The following is a 17,592-nucleotide window of genomic DNA, read 5'->3' as shown; positions in this document are numbered from 1 at the left end:
TGTCAATGGCGAAAATATTCTTCACTCAATTTCACTAGGGGTCAACGAACAAAAGAAGTCAAAATCTTTAATATTTACCCTTGAAATATCTATATATATATATATATTAAAATATTTGAGGTTATGTTTATACATTTTTCCGCTAAATGCAATTTTGACCCAGAATAATATATTTTAGGTGGATAATGTCAATGGCGAAAATATTCTACACTAAATTTCACTAGGGGTCACCGAAAAAAAGAAGTCCAAACCGTTTATATTTACCCTTGAAATATCTATATCAAAAGATACATTAAAATATTTGAGGTTATTTTATACATTTTTTCGCTAAATGCAATTTTGACCCACAATACTACATTTTAGGAGAATAATATCAATGGCGAAAATATTCTACATTAAATTTCACTATGGGTCTCAGAACATAGGAAATTTGCATATATAATATTTTCTGTTAAAAATCGATATTAAATTGGCCATTACAATTTTTGAGGTTATTTTCATACACTTTTCCGATATATGCCATTTTGACCCACAATACGACATTTTAGGGGGATGATGTCAATGGCGAAAATATTCGACATAAAATTTTACTATAGGTCTCTGAACAAAAAAAGTCTGAATATATAATTATTACTGTTTAAATATCGATATCAAAATGGGTATTAAAAATTTAAGGTTATTTTCGTACACATTTCCGCTAGATGCAAATTTCGCCCAGAATACTACATTTTAGACGGATGATGTCAATGAAATAATTATTCTACACAAAATTTCACTATGGGTCATCGAACAAAAAAATTTTCTAGCTATAATAGAAAACTATATAAAGACCATATTTAAAATAATAAAGTTGTTTAACAGTTTTTTATTTGCGGGACACATGTGTACATTTCAATCTAAGTGCATTAGATTATTATCGAATGGCATTGTTTCCGAGACCACAACTGTCTCAATTGTAATATCCTTGCTGCCAGCGGCATCATGTATTAGCAAATGTTTTTTCAAATTCCCCGATTGAGTAAATGTTTTATTGCAAATACCACAAACATGTTTCCTTAGTTCGGGTGGTAAATGTGTACGTTTGTGTATACGCAAAGATTTGCGTAGACGAAATTTCGATCCACAGATATCACATTCAAATGGCCTTGCGTCCGAGTGCGTAACTGAGTGTACATTTAAATCGTGTACGGAATAGAAACATTTACCGCACACCTCACATTTGGCTGGCCGTTCGCCTGTGTGACGACGCATATGTGCACTGAGGAAACCACCATCACGACAACGTTTGCCACAAACTTCACATATATGTGGCCATATTCCGGTGTGGCATAACATATGCGCCTTCAACTCCTTTAAGGTAAAGAAATCCTTGGAACATTCTTGGCATTTATGTTCCTTGATACCCGTGTGCCGAAGTCGATGCATTCTCATGTTACCCAATTGCGAGAATTCCTGACCACAGATGTCACACTTGATGCCAATGTGTATTTTCAATTGATGTCCCTTGAGATCACGCGGGGTACGAAACTTTTCATCACAATCCGGACATGAATATTTATAGGATAATTCTTTGGGTTTGTTGGTATGTGAGGCAAGGTGAATGCTCAGTTCTTTGAGTGTGTAAAATTCCTTGGAACATTGTTGACATTTGTGTTCCTTAATGCCGGTATGACGTATTCGATGACGTTTCATATTACTCATTTGACTGAAATCCTTGCCGCATATATCACATTTGAATGGGATTTTATTAGTGTGAGTTTCCATGTGATGTTGCAGCTCATTGGAGGTGAAAAATGCCTTGGGACATTGTTGACATTTGTGTTCCTTAATGCCGGTATGGCGTATTCTATGTCGCTGCATATTATATAGGACGCTGAAAGGTTGGCCACATATATCACATTCGAGACCGGTAATAATTTCTATACGTGGACCTTGTATAAAGGCGGCGGGGGGAGGTTCAAGTGTAATTGGGTTCACTGTCTGAAAATAAAAAATATATATTTTTAGGTTATGACCCTTTTGGCCGACTTAACATTTTAGGGGAATAATATTCTACATCAAATTTCACTATCGGTCTCGGAACAACCGAAGTTTGCATATATAATATTTGTTTGTCGATATCAAATTAGGCATTACAATTTTTGAGGTTAGTTTTATACATATTTCAGGTAGATGCAATTTTGACCTTGAATTCTACATTTTTGACGGATGTGTCAATAAAGAAAATATTCTACAGAAAATTTCACTATGGGTCAACGAACAAAAGAATTTTGTAGATGTAATAGAAATATGTATAAAAATATTATTTAAAAATAATTTCATTTCTTAAATTAATACTTTTCAAAAACATTGCAAATATTTATTATTGAGAATATTATATATTACAAATTATATACAAATAATTAATTAATTTACAATAACATAAAAAACTGGATATGATTTCTTTGCATAGCCTCCCGGAATGCGGATGAAATGTATGCGAATGAAAAGGTTGCTTGTTTCAAAATAAATGAAATTAAATAAAATGTTAATTTTTATATTTTTTGTTATTCAATTCAATATCCTAGACGTGTTACAACAACTTTACTTACACTTGCATCTCCTTGGGTGTTATTTCCATCCATATATTCCTCATCCTCCTCCGCCTCTTGCCCAATACTATAATCTCGATGATCTCCATTTTCGCAATGTTCATCATTTGTTTCATGATTTTTAATTGACGACGACAAAACATACTGTATTTTTTTGTCAGAACGTTCAGGACGTTTTTGTTTAGCTCCTTTTTGTGGCAAACTTTTATTTTTTATTCTTCCACATTTTAGAGATTTTCTTTGTTTTTCCTTTAGGATTTCAAGCAGAGATTTATTTTCATCTAAAACATTGTCTGCTACATCAGATGCATTTTGAAAATTATCAGTATCATCAATTGATGTTTGCTGATTTTGAAATGCATTTAAATCCCTGCTGTCAATATCATTTTGCTCCCTTGAACTGTCTGCTTTAATAGGATCATCTTGAGGATATACTTCATTTTCTGCTTCTTCTTTGATATCGACAATTTCTATTGGAGTCTCTTCAATTACCAGATCATGTAGATGATGATTTTCTTTGGCCAGTGTCGTCAAGTGCTGGGACTCAAAATGTACAATGAATTTGTTCCAGACGATTTTTTGGTCACACATTATACAGGTGACATTAAACACGGCTGGCGGTGAGGAAACACAAAAAATCTCTCCACATTTCACATTGTCATAGCTTGACAAATTTTCCATGGATTCCATCATGTTTTCCCAACCCACAAAATTGCTTTAAATATGAAAATTAAATAATCCTCCAAGGGATTTCCAAGTTTTGTTTTTTATAGAGAGCGAACCAGTTAAAGACAGTAGGTGAGAGGGAGAGAAAATAACTTTGTTTACATTTTTTCAAAGATGCCCCCATATGTTCTGCTGTCATCAAAGGCAAATAGAAAAAGACTATCGCCGTTGGCGGATAACGCCGTCAATTTAATGTAAATCGTAGGTGAAGATTTTACACTGAGAGAAAAAGTGAACAGATATTGAAGATTTATTTAAAAAAATATTTATTTTAATTAATAAATAAAATATAAAAAATTAGCATAAAAACAATAAAAATAAATAATAAAATAACTCATGCATCAAACAAAAATATTTATTTTCATAAAGAAAAACGGGCATAACCTTACTTTAATTTTTCCAAATTTTATTTATTTGAATTGTTGATGGGATAGTTTATTTTTAAAAATATATACTCTATATATTTCTCATATTAATTATTCAATATATAAATATTATCCGCTAATCCAACGAACAATGATGACGATGGAACACATTGTGGTTCCACCCTCTCAATAGTTACCGTTTCCGGGACAGTATTATGTTTAAGCATGTGCAGACGTAAATAATTAGGCTCGACAAAACCTTTATTGCACACACTACACCGATGTTCGGGTGGAAAATGTATACGCTTGTGCAGCCTCAAGGTTTTCTTCAGTTTAAATTTTGAACCACACACTTCACAAGCAAATGGCCTCTCCGTGGAATGTGTAACCATGTGGTTATTCAAATCGTAGCCGGTAAAAAATCGTTTATTACATATGTTACATTTTGCCGGCCGTTCACCCGTGTGTCGCCGCATATGTACCGTTAAATCTCCACCATCACGACATTTACGACCACACACTTCACAAATATGCGGAAATATGCCCGTGTGGCACATCATATGAATTTTCAGATCTTTTGCGGTCGTACACTCCTTGGGACATTCGCTGCATTTGTATGGCTTAATTTCACTGTGACGAAGACGATGACGCAGCATGATGTGATTGGCGCCAAACGTTTTACCGCACACATCGCAAGTTACATCCTCCGGGCCATGTTCGCGGATTTTGTGTTTTTTGAGATCGCGTTGTGTTCGAAACATCTGTTCGCATTTGTCACATTTGTATTTGTAGTTGACAATGCGTGAAAAAACTTTGATTTTATGTTTAGCCAACAAGTGCTTATTGAGATATTGTATGGACTTGAATGTACGTTGGCATATGGAACACTGTTTTTCTTTGTTATCTTTTATCTAAAAAAATAAATAATTTCTATTAATTTGCAAATTTTTCAAAGAGAATTCGTTACCTTTTCATTCGTCTCATTATTTTCCATTATCCAATCTTCATCGTCTTCTTCACCTCCATTACTGGCTTCTTTCAACGACTCTGCATCGAATGGACCTTCATTTAAATTCGAGTTTATTGTTAGTTCCATTGCATCATGATCTATCATTGATTGTTCATTAAATGGGTCTTCTTCATTTAAAATGGAATTTATTGATATTTCCATTTTATGATCGATTTCAATATTTACATTTTCTCTTTCAGAGTTTAGTTTATTATCCGTTTTATTACTTATTTGCGATATTTTTTCCCTTTCAATTTTTTGCTCTTTTGGTATCTTTGCTGCCAACATTTCCAATTGTTGACTGTTCGGGTATACTGTAATAACCGAAGACTTTACCGACGACCAACAATATTTCGATTTGTGTGATTTCAAATCACGTTCAATACGAAACAGTTGACCACATTCATCACATTTATATTTGTAATTGACTTTGCGTGAAAGAATTTTAATTTTATGGGCAGCAAACATGTGGCGATTGTAAAATTTTAATTTTGTATATTGACGATTACAAATTCTGCAGGTTAGATCACTTGGTGGCTGGTTTTTAGTTAAAAAATTGGAAATATATTTTTATAAGAAAACAAAAAAAAAAAAACAACAATAAAGATTTACCTCTTTCAGATTTATATCAACCTTATCGGCAGTTCCGATTTCATCCGCTGTACACCTTTCTTCGGATATTTCCTTTGATTGATCTTGATCTGTTGCGTTTTCCTCCTCATCTGTCGTCTTTGCCATATTCTGTCTATTGTCCCAATCATGTTTTAATTTGTGTACCCTTAGATCTCGAGGGGTCCTAAACTTTGTATTACATTCATCACAATTGTATTTGTAATAAACTTTACGCGAATATAATTTAATATTGTGCGAATAATACATGTGTTTATTGTAATTTTTCAATGTTGTATATTGACGATGACATATATCACATGATAGATCCTTTGAATCTGTTTTAAGCTGAAATTCCAAAAAAAAAACGAAAGTATAATAAATATTTAAATTTGAGATAATTTACAATTTTTTTAGTCAATTAATTATTATTGCATTATTTCTACTTCTATATATTAAATAATAACATTTTTCTCTGGGCAAACAGAAATAACATATATTGTAACGGCGTTGAAACAGGGTTGGTTGTTGGCTACGCTTCTCTCACAGAGAGGGACAAGTATTTAAAAAGTTTACAAAAATAACCTTTTGCATTTTAGCAAAGAATTTAGTATAATTATAAATTAATGCAAAAAGTTTTGTTTGTTTCCTTTTCTACAAAACTAAAATAATTCGTATTGTAACGGCGTCAACAAACGGCTGATTGCTCACTTATCGTCTCTCTCTCTTTCTTTCTGACATTTATCTTACAGATAGAGACGGCATATTAAATTATCATTTCTTAAAAAACGTTAGTAAATTATTTTAAATTTTAGTTTAAATATGCTTTATTAAAAAAATAAATAAATTCTTTTTAAAAGATTCCTTGTACTGCATACAAAAATCATGTAACGGCGTCAACTCAAATGGATGACTGCTGACTTATTGTCTCTCTTTCTCTGTCTCCCTGTCATTTATTTCTCCCACAGCACTTTGGATTTTAGCATAAATAAACTATAACAAAACCACCCAAAACAAATAATTAACAATAAAAAAACCTAAAAATGATAAAAATATCCTCCAGTGATATAAAAAAATGTGGAAATGTTTATTATTATACCTCACCGGATATAGTTTTTAATATTTCCTGTATAATTTGCAATGAGAGTATTTGTTTTGACAACTTTATAGAACATTTTCGGAAACTTCATTTGGAGGATGATCTAAAAAAGTTCAAGGATCTAAATGCTATAAAAAAGGAAGATGATGATGATGCTAAACTAATAGAAGATGAAGAAAAAATTATTATAAACCAAGTAGTAGTAGATGAAGAGGAATTTGTGACAATCAATTCTGTGGATCCATTATCAGATGCCGGAAAAAGTAGTGAATATTGTAATGATGAAGATAATGAGGAGGACGACGATGATAAACCTTTAAATTATATTATTAATAAAAAACAACAAATTAGCAATGCAAATGATGTGGATAATGAAGTAACAAATGACCATAACAACTTCAAGGAAAGCGATGATGATGATTATGAATGGCCTGATGATGGGAATAAGGATATTGTAAGTACATAATAATAACTGAATATTATAATTTAATAACTTTTTACTTTGTCTTCCCCTTCTTAGGAATCAAAAAAGCCCCCACCCCCTGAAGATTTGCCCTACAAATGCCCACTGTGTCCACGTTCTTATGCCATAAAACACTCATTACAAAAGCACAAGTCCAGTGCCCATAATCCCAATAAACCCAAGCGTAAGACATCAACTAAACCCAAACACAAATGCGATGAATGCCAGCAAGTTTTTCGAACAGCGGCCATATTGAAGGGCCATAAATACACACATACGGGCATTTTTTGTGATATATGCCAAAAACCATTTCGCCAGGTGGGCACTATGCTGCAGCATAAAATACGCCACACCGGCATCAAGCAGCACAAATGCCAACAATGCCCCCGAGAGTTCTATACGGACAAGGAGCTGAAATCCCATATGATAAGTCATATCGGAATGCCATTTGTGTGCGAGCTGCATCTCAACATCATTAACAACTTTTACAAAAAATGGGGCATTAAAATAAACCCCACAAAATCTGAAGCTATTTGCATTCGCAATGCAAGTGGCAAATGTCATAGACTGGTGGTGCCGCAAAGTAAAAACCTCTCTCTTCCGCTTGATGGTATCCAAATTCCATTCAAAACATCATTAAAGTATCTAGGTGTAACCTTTAGTTACCTATTTCGATTTAATCAGCATGGTCGGCTTATCACCACCAAAGCAAAAAAGGTTGCTGGAATGTATGCTGGTATCCTCAAGAGTAAATATATGCCATCACAGACAAAACTTCTAATTTATAAGGTAGCGATACGACCTCTGCTCATCTACGCTTTCCCTATTTGGTTCTCCATTTCTCCTGTGGTGGCCAACAACATGGAAATATTCGAGAGAAATGTCTTACGCAAATGTTTGAACAAAAACTTCCAATGCCCTTCGAAACGTTACTCGAACGAATTCATTTACACCAACGCTTCCATCAAACCTCTCTGTCACTATGCGATGCAACAACACCTAAAATTCGCCGAAAGACTGGAGCATCACGAAAATCCATTAATGAACGAAATCTTTGAAGCAAACCACAATACCACATGGACTTCGTCTACATACCTATCGTCAGTAGGAATACTTCACGAAGATCTTAATAATGTCAATCTAACCTCACCTCCTCAATTCTATATCAAGGCTGTGCCTTGTTCGCATCGAGGATAAAATCTTACGTCTCCAGTATTATATGTTTTTAATGTTTTTTGTATATACGCTTATAATACAATTATATGAACGCTATAATTTCGTAATCTCAATTATAAAGATTATTATCTGTTTATACTTGTATATGTACATACTGTAATTGTACTTTCGATTTACATTGTTATAAAAAAAAAAACGATTATTGTTAATTTCATGTTTTTATTGTTACAGGAAATTTATTGTTATCCTGTTTTCTGTTAGGTTGTTTCCCTTAATATTGTTAATATCAGACCAAGCTCTGTACAACACCGTAAATGTCGTGAGCAAACATTGTTTTTTATACTGTCACTATATTACATTAAATGTATTTTAAAAGAACTATTAATTCGTATCGAATTGAAGATGTCAACACTGTTAGAGTTTATTAGTTCAATACGTTTACAGAACTAAAATCAACATATGCTATTGTTTGTTACTAAATATAAAATTGTAATATCTGATAAAAAGAAGTCTCAATAAAGAAAATTGAATTGAATTGAATTGAATTGTGTGCGAGCTGTGTGGCAAACGTTGTAGAGATCGTGGTGTTTTAACGGCCCACATGCGTCGTCACACGGGTGAACGGCCGGCCAAATGTGAGGTGTGCCAGAAGAGTTTCTTCTCAGCCTATGATTTGAGTATACACGCTGTGGGCCATTCCAATGAGCGGCCATTTTCCTGCGAAGTTTGTGCATCGCGGTTTGGTACGAAAAAAGCTTTACGTATTCATCGACGCATACATGCAGCAAAGAGGCAAACAGATGTGGCAGATGTTGCTGGAGCAACAACTGAAAAAACAATGGCCAACAATCTGGAGACAAAATCTTTAGCAAATGTTATTAATAATAGCCAATTTTTATATAGCCATAATGAAGTAATTAATTTAAATGAATTTTGATTTAGTATTTAAAATTTGTTATACAAATAAACATTTCATTGAAATATATTTCGGTTTTTAATTGTTTTATTGTTGAAATATGAATATATTTTTTTATTAGCTATTATCCAATGTCATCAGTATATTCGTAAATATATTTGTATCCTCAGCCACAATACTACTGCTGCTGGCACCATGTACTTGCATATGCTTTTTCAAATTTCCCGTTTGCGTAAATCCCTTATTACAAATACCACAAACATGCTTCCGCGCCTCAGGCGGCAAATGGGTACGCATATGTATACGCAAGGCTTTCCGAAGGCGAAACCTCGATCCACATTGATTGCAGGAAAATGGCCGCTCATCGCTGTGCGTTACCGAATGTAAATTTAAATCGTGAAAGGAAAAGAAACATTTACCACACACCGAACATTTGGCCGGCCGTTCGCCAGTGTGACGACGCATATGGGCCGACAGAACACCACCATCTCGACAAGGTTTACCACACACCTCGCAAATGTGTCGCCGATATGTGGTGTGCACCGACTGGTGGGCATTCAATTCTTTGCGAGTGAAAAACTCTTTGGAACATTGTTCACATTTGTGTTCCTTGATGCCGGTGTGACGTATTCGATGACGTCGCATATTACCCATCTGGGAAAATGTTTGACCACAGATATCGCATTTAATGATGGTATGTTTTTTCATTTGGTGACATTTCAGTTCACGTTCACTACGAAATCTTTGGTTGTCGTCGCCGTCGGGACATTCGGTACATTGATATTTATAGAGACGTTTTAGAGCATTGGCATCGTTGGAGATGATGGTGGGCTTATTTATATTGTTTATGGTCGCAATTTTTTGCGAACTTTGTACATTTTGTTTCTAAAATAAAGAACAATTTTAGAAAATATTGAGATATAAAAATAAAGAAATATTTTTAGGTTATTTTCATATGATTTTAAATTAATGGCAATTTATCCCACAAATATTCATTTTAGAGGGAAGGTGTCAATGGAAGATCAGTTCCTTATGAAATTTCACTATTGGTCACCGAACAACAAAAATCAGTAGATCTAGTAAATACCAATAAAAAAATATGAAATTAATTGAGATTAAAAAGAAAAACATATTTTTAGGTTATTTTTGTATCGTTTTCAATTAATTGCAATTTGTCCCACAAATCTTCATTTTAGAGGAAAGGTGGCAATGGAAGATAAGTTCTTCATTAAATTTCACTATAGGTCACCGAACAACAAAAATCGACAGGCCTATGAAAAACCAATGAAAATGTATAAATCATATTGTGATACAAAAATAAAGAAATATTTTTAGGTTATTTTCTTTAAATTTTCAAATAAGGCCAATTTGTCGCACAATCTTCATTTTAGAGGGATAGTATCAATGGAAGATAAGTTCTTCATTAAATTTCACTATAGGTCACCGAACAACAAAAATCGGTAGGCCTAATAAAAACCAATGAAAATGTATACATCATATTGAGACACAAAAACAGAAAAATATTTTTCAGTTATTTTCGTATGGTTTTCAATTAATGACAATTTGCCCCACAAATCTTCATTTTAGAGGGACGATGTCAATGGAAGGTAAGTTCTTCATTACATTTCACTATAGGTCACCGAACAACAAAAATCGGTAGGCCTAATAAAAACCAATGAAAATGTATAAATCATATTGAGTTACAAAAACCGAAAAATATTTTTAAGTTATTTTCATATGGTTTTCAATTAATGGGAATTTATCCTACAAATCTTCATTTTAGAGGGATGATGTCAATGGATGATGAGTTCTTTAGCAAATTTCACTGTAGGTCTCGGAACAAACGAAATCTTTAAATCATGTAAATACCAATGAAAATTTAAGAATTAAATTTGGGATTAAAAGCGAAAAAAAATAATTTCGCTTTGTTTGTTAAACTATAAACTTACTTATTAAGTTAATGTGATCTAAATTGATTAGTAGCCCGAAAATAGTTGTGATAAAATACAACTTAACTGATTTTTTTTACAAAAGAATTCTTATACTTTATTTTTAATTAAATTAAATTCAAATTTAAATTTATACAGCTTTTTCATTATCTACAACATCCGTTGCTGGGCCATCATACACTGTGGGAACATATAATTCGCCTACTCCCGTTTCACTGCTGTTGCTGTTGTTGTTAGTTTTGTTGTCCTTAATATTGCCATGTCTACGCATGTGTATTCGCAAATGCCCCGACTGGACAAAGGTCTTGTCACAAATGGCACACGAATATTGTGGCGGCAAATGTATTAGCTTATGCACCCGCAACGTTTTCTTCAATTGAAATCTAGAACCACATATCTCACAGGCAAATGGCCGTTCCGTACTGTGCATAACCGCATGTGTATTCAAATCGTGTACCGAGAAAAATCTCTTGCCGCACACATCACATTTGGCCGGCCTTTCACCGGTATGGCGACGCATATGGGCCGATAAATCACCACCATCCCGACACCGACGACCACATATTTCACAAATGTACGGCAATATCCCTGTATGACATATTGTATGGGATTTCAGTTCTTTACTTGTGTAGAACGCCTTGGGGCATTCCGTGCACTTGAAGGCCTTAATGCCACTGTGACGTACCCGATGCCTACGCATATTGCCAGCCTGGGCAAACATTTTGCCGCAGATATCACAGGATATGCCCAAGTGCTCGCGTACCCTATGTCCTTTGAGATCCCGTTGCGTTCGGAACATTTGCTCACAGTCATCGCATTTGTATTTGTAATTGACTTTGCGGGAAAGGACTTTTATTTTGTGCCGCAGCGACATGTGTTTGTTGAGGAATTTCAGAGCTTTAAATGTGCGCCAGCAGATGTTGCAGCGTAATTCTGCTGTGGTATTGTTTTTCTGGAAGAAAACACAAGAATGGATAATATACAAAACTTTTTTTTATAAAATATAGGCAAACCTTATTTATTTGTTATTGTTCTTGGGGGGTTTCTTTTTTAATTTTTTTATTTTAATATTTTTTGTACATTGAATTATAACATTTAACAACTTCGGGCTACTAATCACTTAAAATTAGATCCACTAAATAATATAAATAAAAAAATGAGCTAGTTTCAAATTCTTAATTTATAAGACCCACCCTATTATACATATATTAATGCACCATTTGCAAATATATAATATTAATTTAAAATAAATAAAAAAAACTTACCTCAACCTCCTCCACATCCTTTTCACTCTCAGCAGCATTGTCAGCATCATCTATCCATTCGGGATCATTGTCTTCACCTGACGCCTTATCGCCATCATCATCATTCGCTGACTGTTGTTGATCTATTTCTTCATTTAAATTTGTAACATTTTTTGATGCTGGCTCCACCACCTGACCTCCACCTCCTCTTCCTCTTTTCTGCTCTTTATGTTCACTATTCGGCAACATTGTTATAATGGAGGGGTTGTTTTCTGCCAACTTCAAATGTTTCGCTTTATGCGCCTTCAAATCACGTTCGATTCTAAACCTCTGTTCACATTCATCACATTCGTATTTGTAATTTACTTTACGTGAAAGTATTTTGATTTGATGTGTTGCAAACATATGTTTATTATATAGCTTGATGGCGGTATATTTACGATTACATATACGGCAGGTTAAATCATTTTCCTTTTTTGCCTTGATAGAGAGAAACAAAACAAAAATAATTTTTTAGGTTATCATTTTGTTTGAGGTTATATTTCGAAGAAATCTTCATTTTACAAAAAAACTGTCAATGGAAGATAAGTTCTTCACAGAACAACAAAATTCGGTAGATTCAGTAAAAACCAATGAAAATCAGTAAATCATAATGATATCATAAAAATAAAAGAAATTTTTAGGTTACTTTCATATGGTTTTTAATAAATGTCAATTTGTCCCACAAATCTTCATTTTAGAGGGAAGGTGGCAATGGGAGATAAGTTCTTCACTAAATTTTACTATATGTCACCGAACAACAAAAATCGATAGGCCCAGCAAAAACCAATGAAAACCAGTAAATCATAATGATATCAAAAAACAAAAGATTTTTTTTAGGTTATTTTCAGTTTATCCCACAAATCATTATTTTACAGGGAAGTTATCAATGGAAGATATGCTCTTCATTAAATTTCACTATGGGTCACCGAACTACAGAACGCGGTTGCCCTATTAACAAGCAACGAAAATATGTAAATCATATTGAATAAAAAATAAAGAAATATTTTTAGGTTATGGTTTTCAATTAATGGCAATTTGTCCCACTAATCTTCATTTTATAGGAAATGTGTGAATGAAGGATAAGTTCTTCATTAAAAGTCACTATAGGTCACCGAACAACAAAAATCTCTAGGTATAGTAAAACGTTGTGAAATGTTTATAAACAAAAAATATATTATTTTAAGTTCCGCACAATTACCTTTTTTGCATTTCCAATATTCTCCTCATTTTTAGAATCTTCCAATGATGTTTCCAACGGATTTTCATTATCGGTTTTAATAAATTCTTCACTTTCATTAAGATTGCGATCCTGTTGTACACTTTCTCCAGCATCGTCCTTGTCATCATCTTCATCACTATTATCGTCGTCTTCTTCGGCCTTGCTATGTGATTTAGTAGTGGGGGCATCGCTATTAGTGCCACCGTGTTTTAATTTGTGTGACTGTAGATCTCGCGGCGTCCGAAAGGCTTTCTCACATTCATCACATTTGTATTTGTAATTAACTCGCCTGGAATATAATTTAATATTGTGTGTATAGAACATGTGTTTATTGTAGGTCTTCAACGATGTATATTGGCGATGACAAATTTCACAAGTATTATCTGCGGTGGTGGTGGAGGAAGAGATGGATTTTCTTTTCCGCTGAAAGAAAAATCAAAATGGTTCATTAATATATTTTTAAATGGGATTTTATAGTTTTAGGTTAAATTCAGTTGATGGTCATATGTCCCAGAATTCTTAATTATAGAGGGAATGTGTCAATGGCAGAAATGTTCTTTATTAAATTTCACTATAGGTCACCGAACAACAAACATGGGTAGGTCTAGTAAAAACCAATAAAAATAAGTAAATCGTATTAAGACACGAAAAAAGAAAAATTTTTTTAGGTTATACTAATATGGTTTTAAGTTCACGGCAATTTGGCCGGCAAATCTTCATTTTAGAGGGAAGGTGTCAATGAAAAATATGTTCTCTATTCAATTTTACTACAGGTCACCGAACAACAAAAATCGGTAGGTCTAGTAAAAACCAATAAAAATTAGTAAATCATAATGACATAAAAAACAAAAAATATTTTTAGGTTATTTTAGTATAGTTTTTAATTAATGGCAATTTGTCCCATAAATCCTTATTTTAGTGGGAAGGTGTCAATGGAAGATATGTTCTTTATTAAATTTCACTGTAGGTCACCGAACAACAAAAATCGGTAGGACTAGCAAAAACCAATTAAAATGTATGAATCGTATTGATATCAATAATAAATAATTTTTTTAGGTTATTTTCGTATAGTTTTTAATTAATGGCAATTTCTCCCAAAATTCTTAATACTAGAGGGAAGGCGTCAATGGAAGATATGTTCTTTATTAAATTTCACTATAGGTAACCGAACAACAAAAATCGCTAGGTCTTGGAAATACCTATGAATTTTTATGAATCATATTGAGGTCTCTTGACTGAAAATGACTTAAATGAAATATTAAGAAATCTCTTGTCCTACGAATTCCTATATACATATTACAAAATAAAATCTCTTGTAAAAAAACATTTATTACCAAAATTATGTATTTACATAAATACAAAGATGTTTATTTTTATTGTACATTATTAAATTCATTAATAACTTCATTAATAATTCCGTAGCAATGATGTTGTCCTTTCTAACAACCACAACCTCATCATTTTTGGTAATTATCAAAGCTTAATTTTTTTTGACTTGCAGGAGAAAAAATATCATTTGCTGTTTTTGTCGTTTTTGCCTCAATGCCTGCTGCATCATGCCTTACCATATGTGATTTCAAACCACCCGATTGGGCAAAAGTTTTTCCACAAATTTGACATGCAAATTTACGATCATCGGAATGAATACGTTTGTGTATACGCAAGGCTTTCTTGCGTTGAAACGATGACGAACAAATATCACATTTAAACGGCCGCTCATTGGTGTGCGCCACAGCATGAACATTTAAATCGTGAAATGAGAAAAAACTTTTATGGCAGACCATACATTTGGCTGGCCGTTCACCGGTATGACGACGCATATGGGCCGTTAAGACACCACGATCCCTACAACGTTTGCCACATATCTCACAAATCCATGGCATTAGGCCGGTGTGACAAATCATATGCGATAGTAGTTCTTTTTTGGTGAAAAAATCTTTGGCGCATTCAGGACATTTGTGTGACTTGATGCCATCGTGTCGGATTCGATGACGCCGCATATTGCCAACTTGGGTAAACTGTTTACCACATATATCACAAAATATACCGGTGTGTTGAAATTTGTGTGCACCAAGATCACGCTCAGAACGAAACACCTTATCGCATTCGTTGCATTTGTGTTCGGAGTCGTTGGGCTTTGTTTTGCTTTTCTTGGTAGAAGCTTTCGATTTTCTATATGGATTGTGAACAAGGTTATTGTGTTTCTCTAAACTTCGTTTGCTACGATATGATCGTTGACATATTAGACAAGGATATGGTAGCTCAATATCAGTATCATTGGAATTGTCTTCAGACTGAAATTATATAAGATATGAACAAAAAACAAAATTGAAATTTCTATGGACAACAATAATACTTAGCTAATGTGATGGAATTTTTTCTTCTTCTTTCTGAAGAGCTCAAAAAAATCTAAGGACTTAAATTGTAACAAAGGGTCCTCATCATTATCGATTTATTATTATTTTTTTAATTTCGAATTTTATCCTGTGATTTTTTAAATGTCTAGGCTATTCGAATAACACCTATCGTGTTTTGAATTTTAAATAAATAACTCAAATCTCGTCTCTTATTATTACCAGGAATACAAAATGAAAAAATGTGTGGTTAATTAAATAGAAATGTAAATATGTATATGTCTCTCTATATATACTTACACTTGCAGTTCCATTATCTTTTTGCTCCAACCAATCGTCATCATCATCTGCAGCAGCCTCATCAACATCATCAAAATCTTCATCGCTATAGGTGATATTCATCACCTCATTATTAACACCTGACCATTCATCAATTGCTACTGCCAACCCCTTCTCTAATTTACTCGAAGTCTCCGGCTCTATCTTAAACTCTTGCTTCTTTTGTTGCCTGGCACCACCACCACCGCCTCTTCTTTTCTTTGCTGCCACCTTTTGTTCATTGAGTATTTCCAATAATGATTTATTCTCATCGAAATCCCCTTCATCATCAATGGAATCTGCTGGATTACCCTGCCGCTCAATACTAACTTCTTTTGTTGTTGTTGCTGTTGTCTGTTCTTGTGGTGTTGGTGGTGCATTAATTGGATCTTCCGGAGGATCTGCTTCCAATTTAATATCAACAATTTCTAATGGTTTTATGGTACTACCATAAACCAAATCCTGCAGACTATAACTTTCTTCGGCCAGTGTCAGGTGTTGCGACTCAAAATGCAATACATATTTGTCCAAACTGATTTTCTGTTCGCACAAGATGCAATTAACATTGAAGACAGCTGGCGGTGAGGAGACACAATAGATTTCGCCACATTTAACATTTTCATAGTTTGGTAAGTGGCCAATTGATTTTAGCATGTTGTTTCACGCACAGATTAGATTTTGGGTGCGTTCTTGGGTTAATTTCAATTCACGATTACTTTTTTTCTTATTTATTTCTTCATTGACAATAAGGATCGAGAGCTGTCAATGGGAAGCTTAGTACAAAGGAAGCTTAGCAAAAATTCAACGCCGTACCCGTATGACACCGTACAACTTCAGTTCGTCACGGCGTTGAAGCCTTTGCAGTTGGCGCTTTTAAGAACATTTGAACATTTGAAATCAGCTGCTTTTTACAAAAAAATAAATAAATAAACAATTATTGTTACTATACATTTATAATAATTAAACATTATTATACACAAATACTTAAACATAAATCCCAGCATTACAAAATTATAAAATCCATAAATAAAATTACGTCGGCGTAGATGTCATAGCATAATGCACTCTGTGCCAATATCAGCTGTTTCTGAGAAATGTTGATTTCATCTATACCCCCTACTCAACACTAGATATTTTATATTTTGGTTGTAAGACCGAGGGGTTTAATTAAGTGTCAGATTTTTTTTTATTTTTTAATATCTAGTGGATTCTTGCAGTACGGGAACACACTAAAATCTTTTTCTGACTACCTTATTAAATCTACCTTGGCTTGACCTGTTAAATAGCCCTTCATCGAAACAAACCTCACAATGCAATGCACAGTTTGATGATTACTCAAAAGTCGCCCTACATATCCCTAATTCTAGTTGTCAGTTGTCTATCCCCATTCTCTTTGGGTAAATTGGCTGCCGATTTATTGCCATTAAATACAAGAAATAATCTAAAAAAGTTTATAAATTTATCAAAATATATATTTTGAAAAGCTGCTAAAATGTGGAAAATTGAAAAATA

The 17,592-nt window shown here is 33.5% G+C and overlaps 2 protein-coding genes across 2 annotated transcripts; one reads left to right on the top strand and one right to left on the bottom strand.

Annotated features, from left to right (window-relative positions):
* The first annotated feature begins 6,343 nt into the window (after positions 1-6,343).
* LOC133328530 (zinc finger protein 62-like) lies at positions 6,344-8,975 on the top strand. Its single transcript, XM_061537093.1, has 3 exons — positions 6,344-6,853; positions 6,920-8,035; positions 8,595-8,975. Exons 1-3 carry the CDS (start codon positions 6,344-6,346, stop codon positions 8,973-8,975), a joined length of 2,007 nt encoding a protein of 668 aa, XP_061393077.1.
* A 96-nt stretch (positions 8,976-9,071) lies between these two features.
* LOC133328528 (zinc finger protein 836-like) lies at positions 9,072-16,734 on the bottom strand. The gene is made up of 6 exons (XM_061537092.1): positions 16,063-16,734; positions 14,974-15,702; positions 13,388-13,831; positions 12,169-12,627; positions 11,040-11,855; positions 9,072-9,839 (listed from the first exon to the last, which is right to left on the bottom strand). Exons 1-6 carry the CDS (start codon positions 16,732-16,734, stop codon positions 9,072-9,074), a joined length of 3,888 nt encoding a protein of 1,295 aa, XP_061393076.1.
* Between the last annotated feature and the right edge of the window lie 858 nt (positions 16,735-17,592).

The sequence above is a fragment of the Musca vetustissima genome, unplaced genomic scaffold (genome assembly GCF_032173495.1).
Source record: "Musca vetustissima isolate MV318-11 ecotype Yass unplaced genomic scaffold, APGP_CSIRO_Mvet_v1 utg3263, whole genome shotgun sequence".
Lineage (NCBI taxonomy): Eukaryota > Metazoa > Arthropoda > Insecta > Diptera > Muscidae > Musca > Musca vetustissima.
The sequence above is the reverse complement of the archived record's forward strand: the minus strand, read 5'-3'. Positions and strand labels throughout refer to the sequence as shown.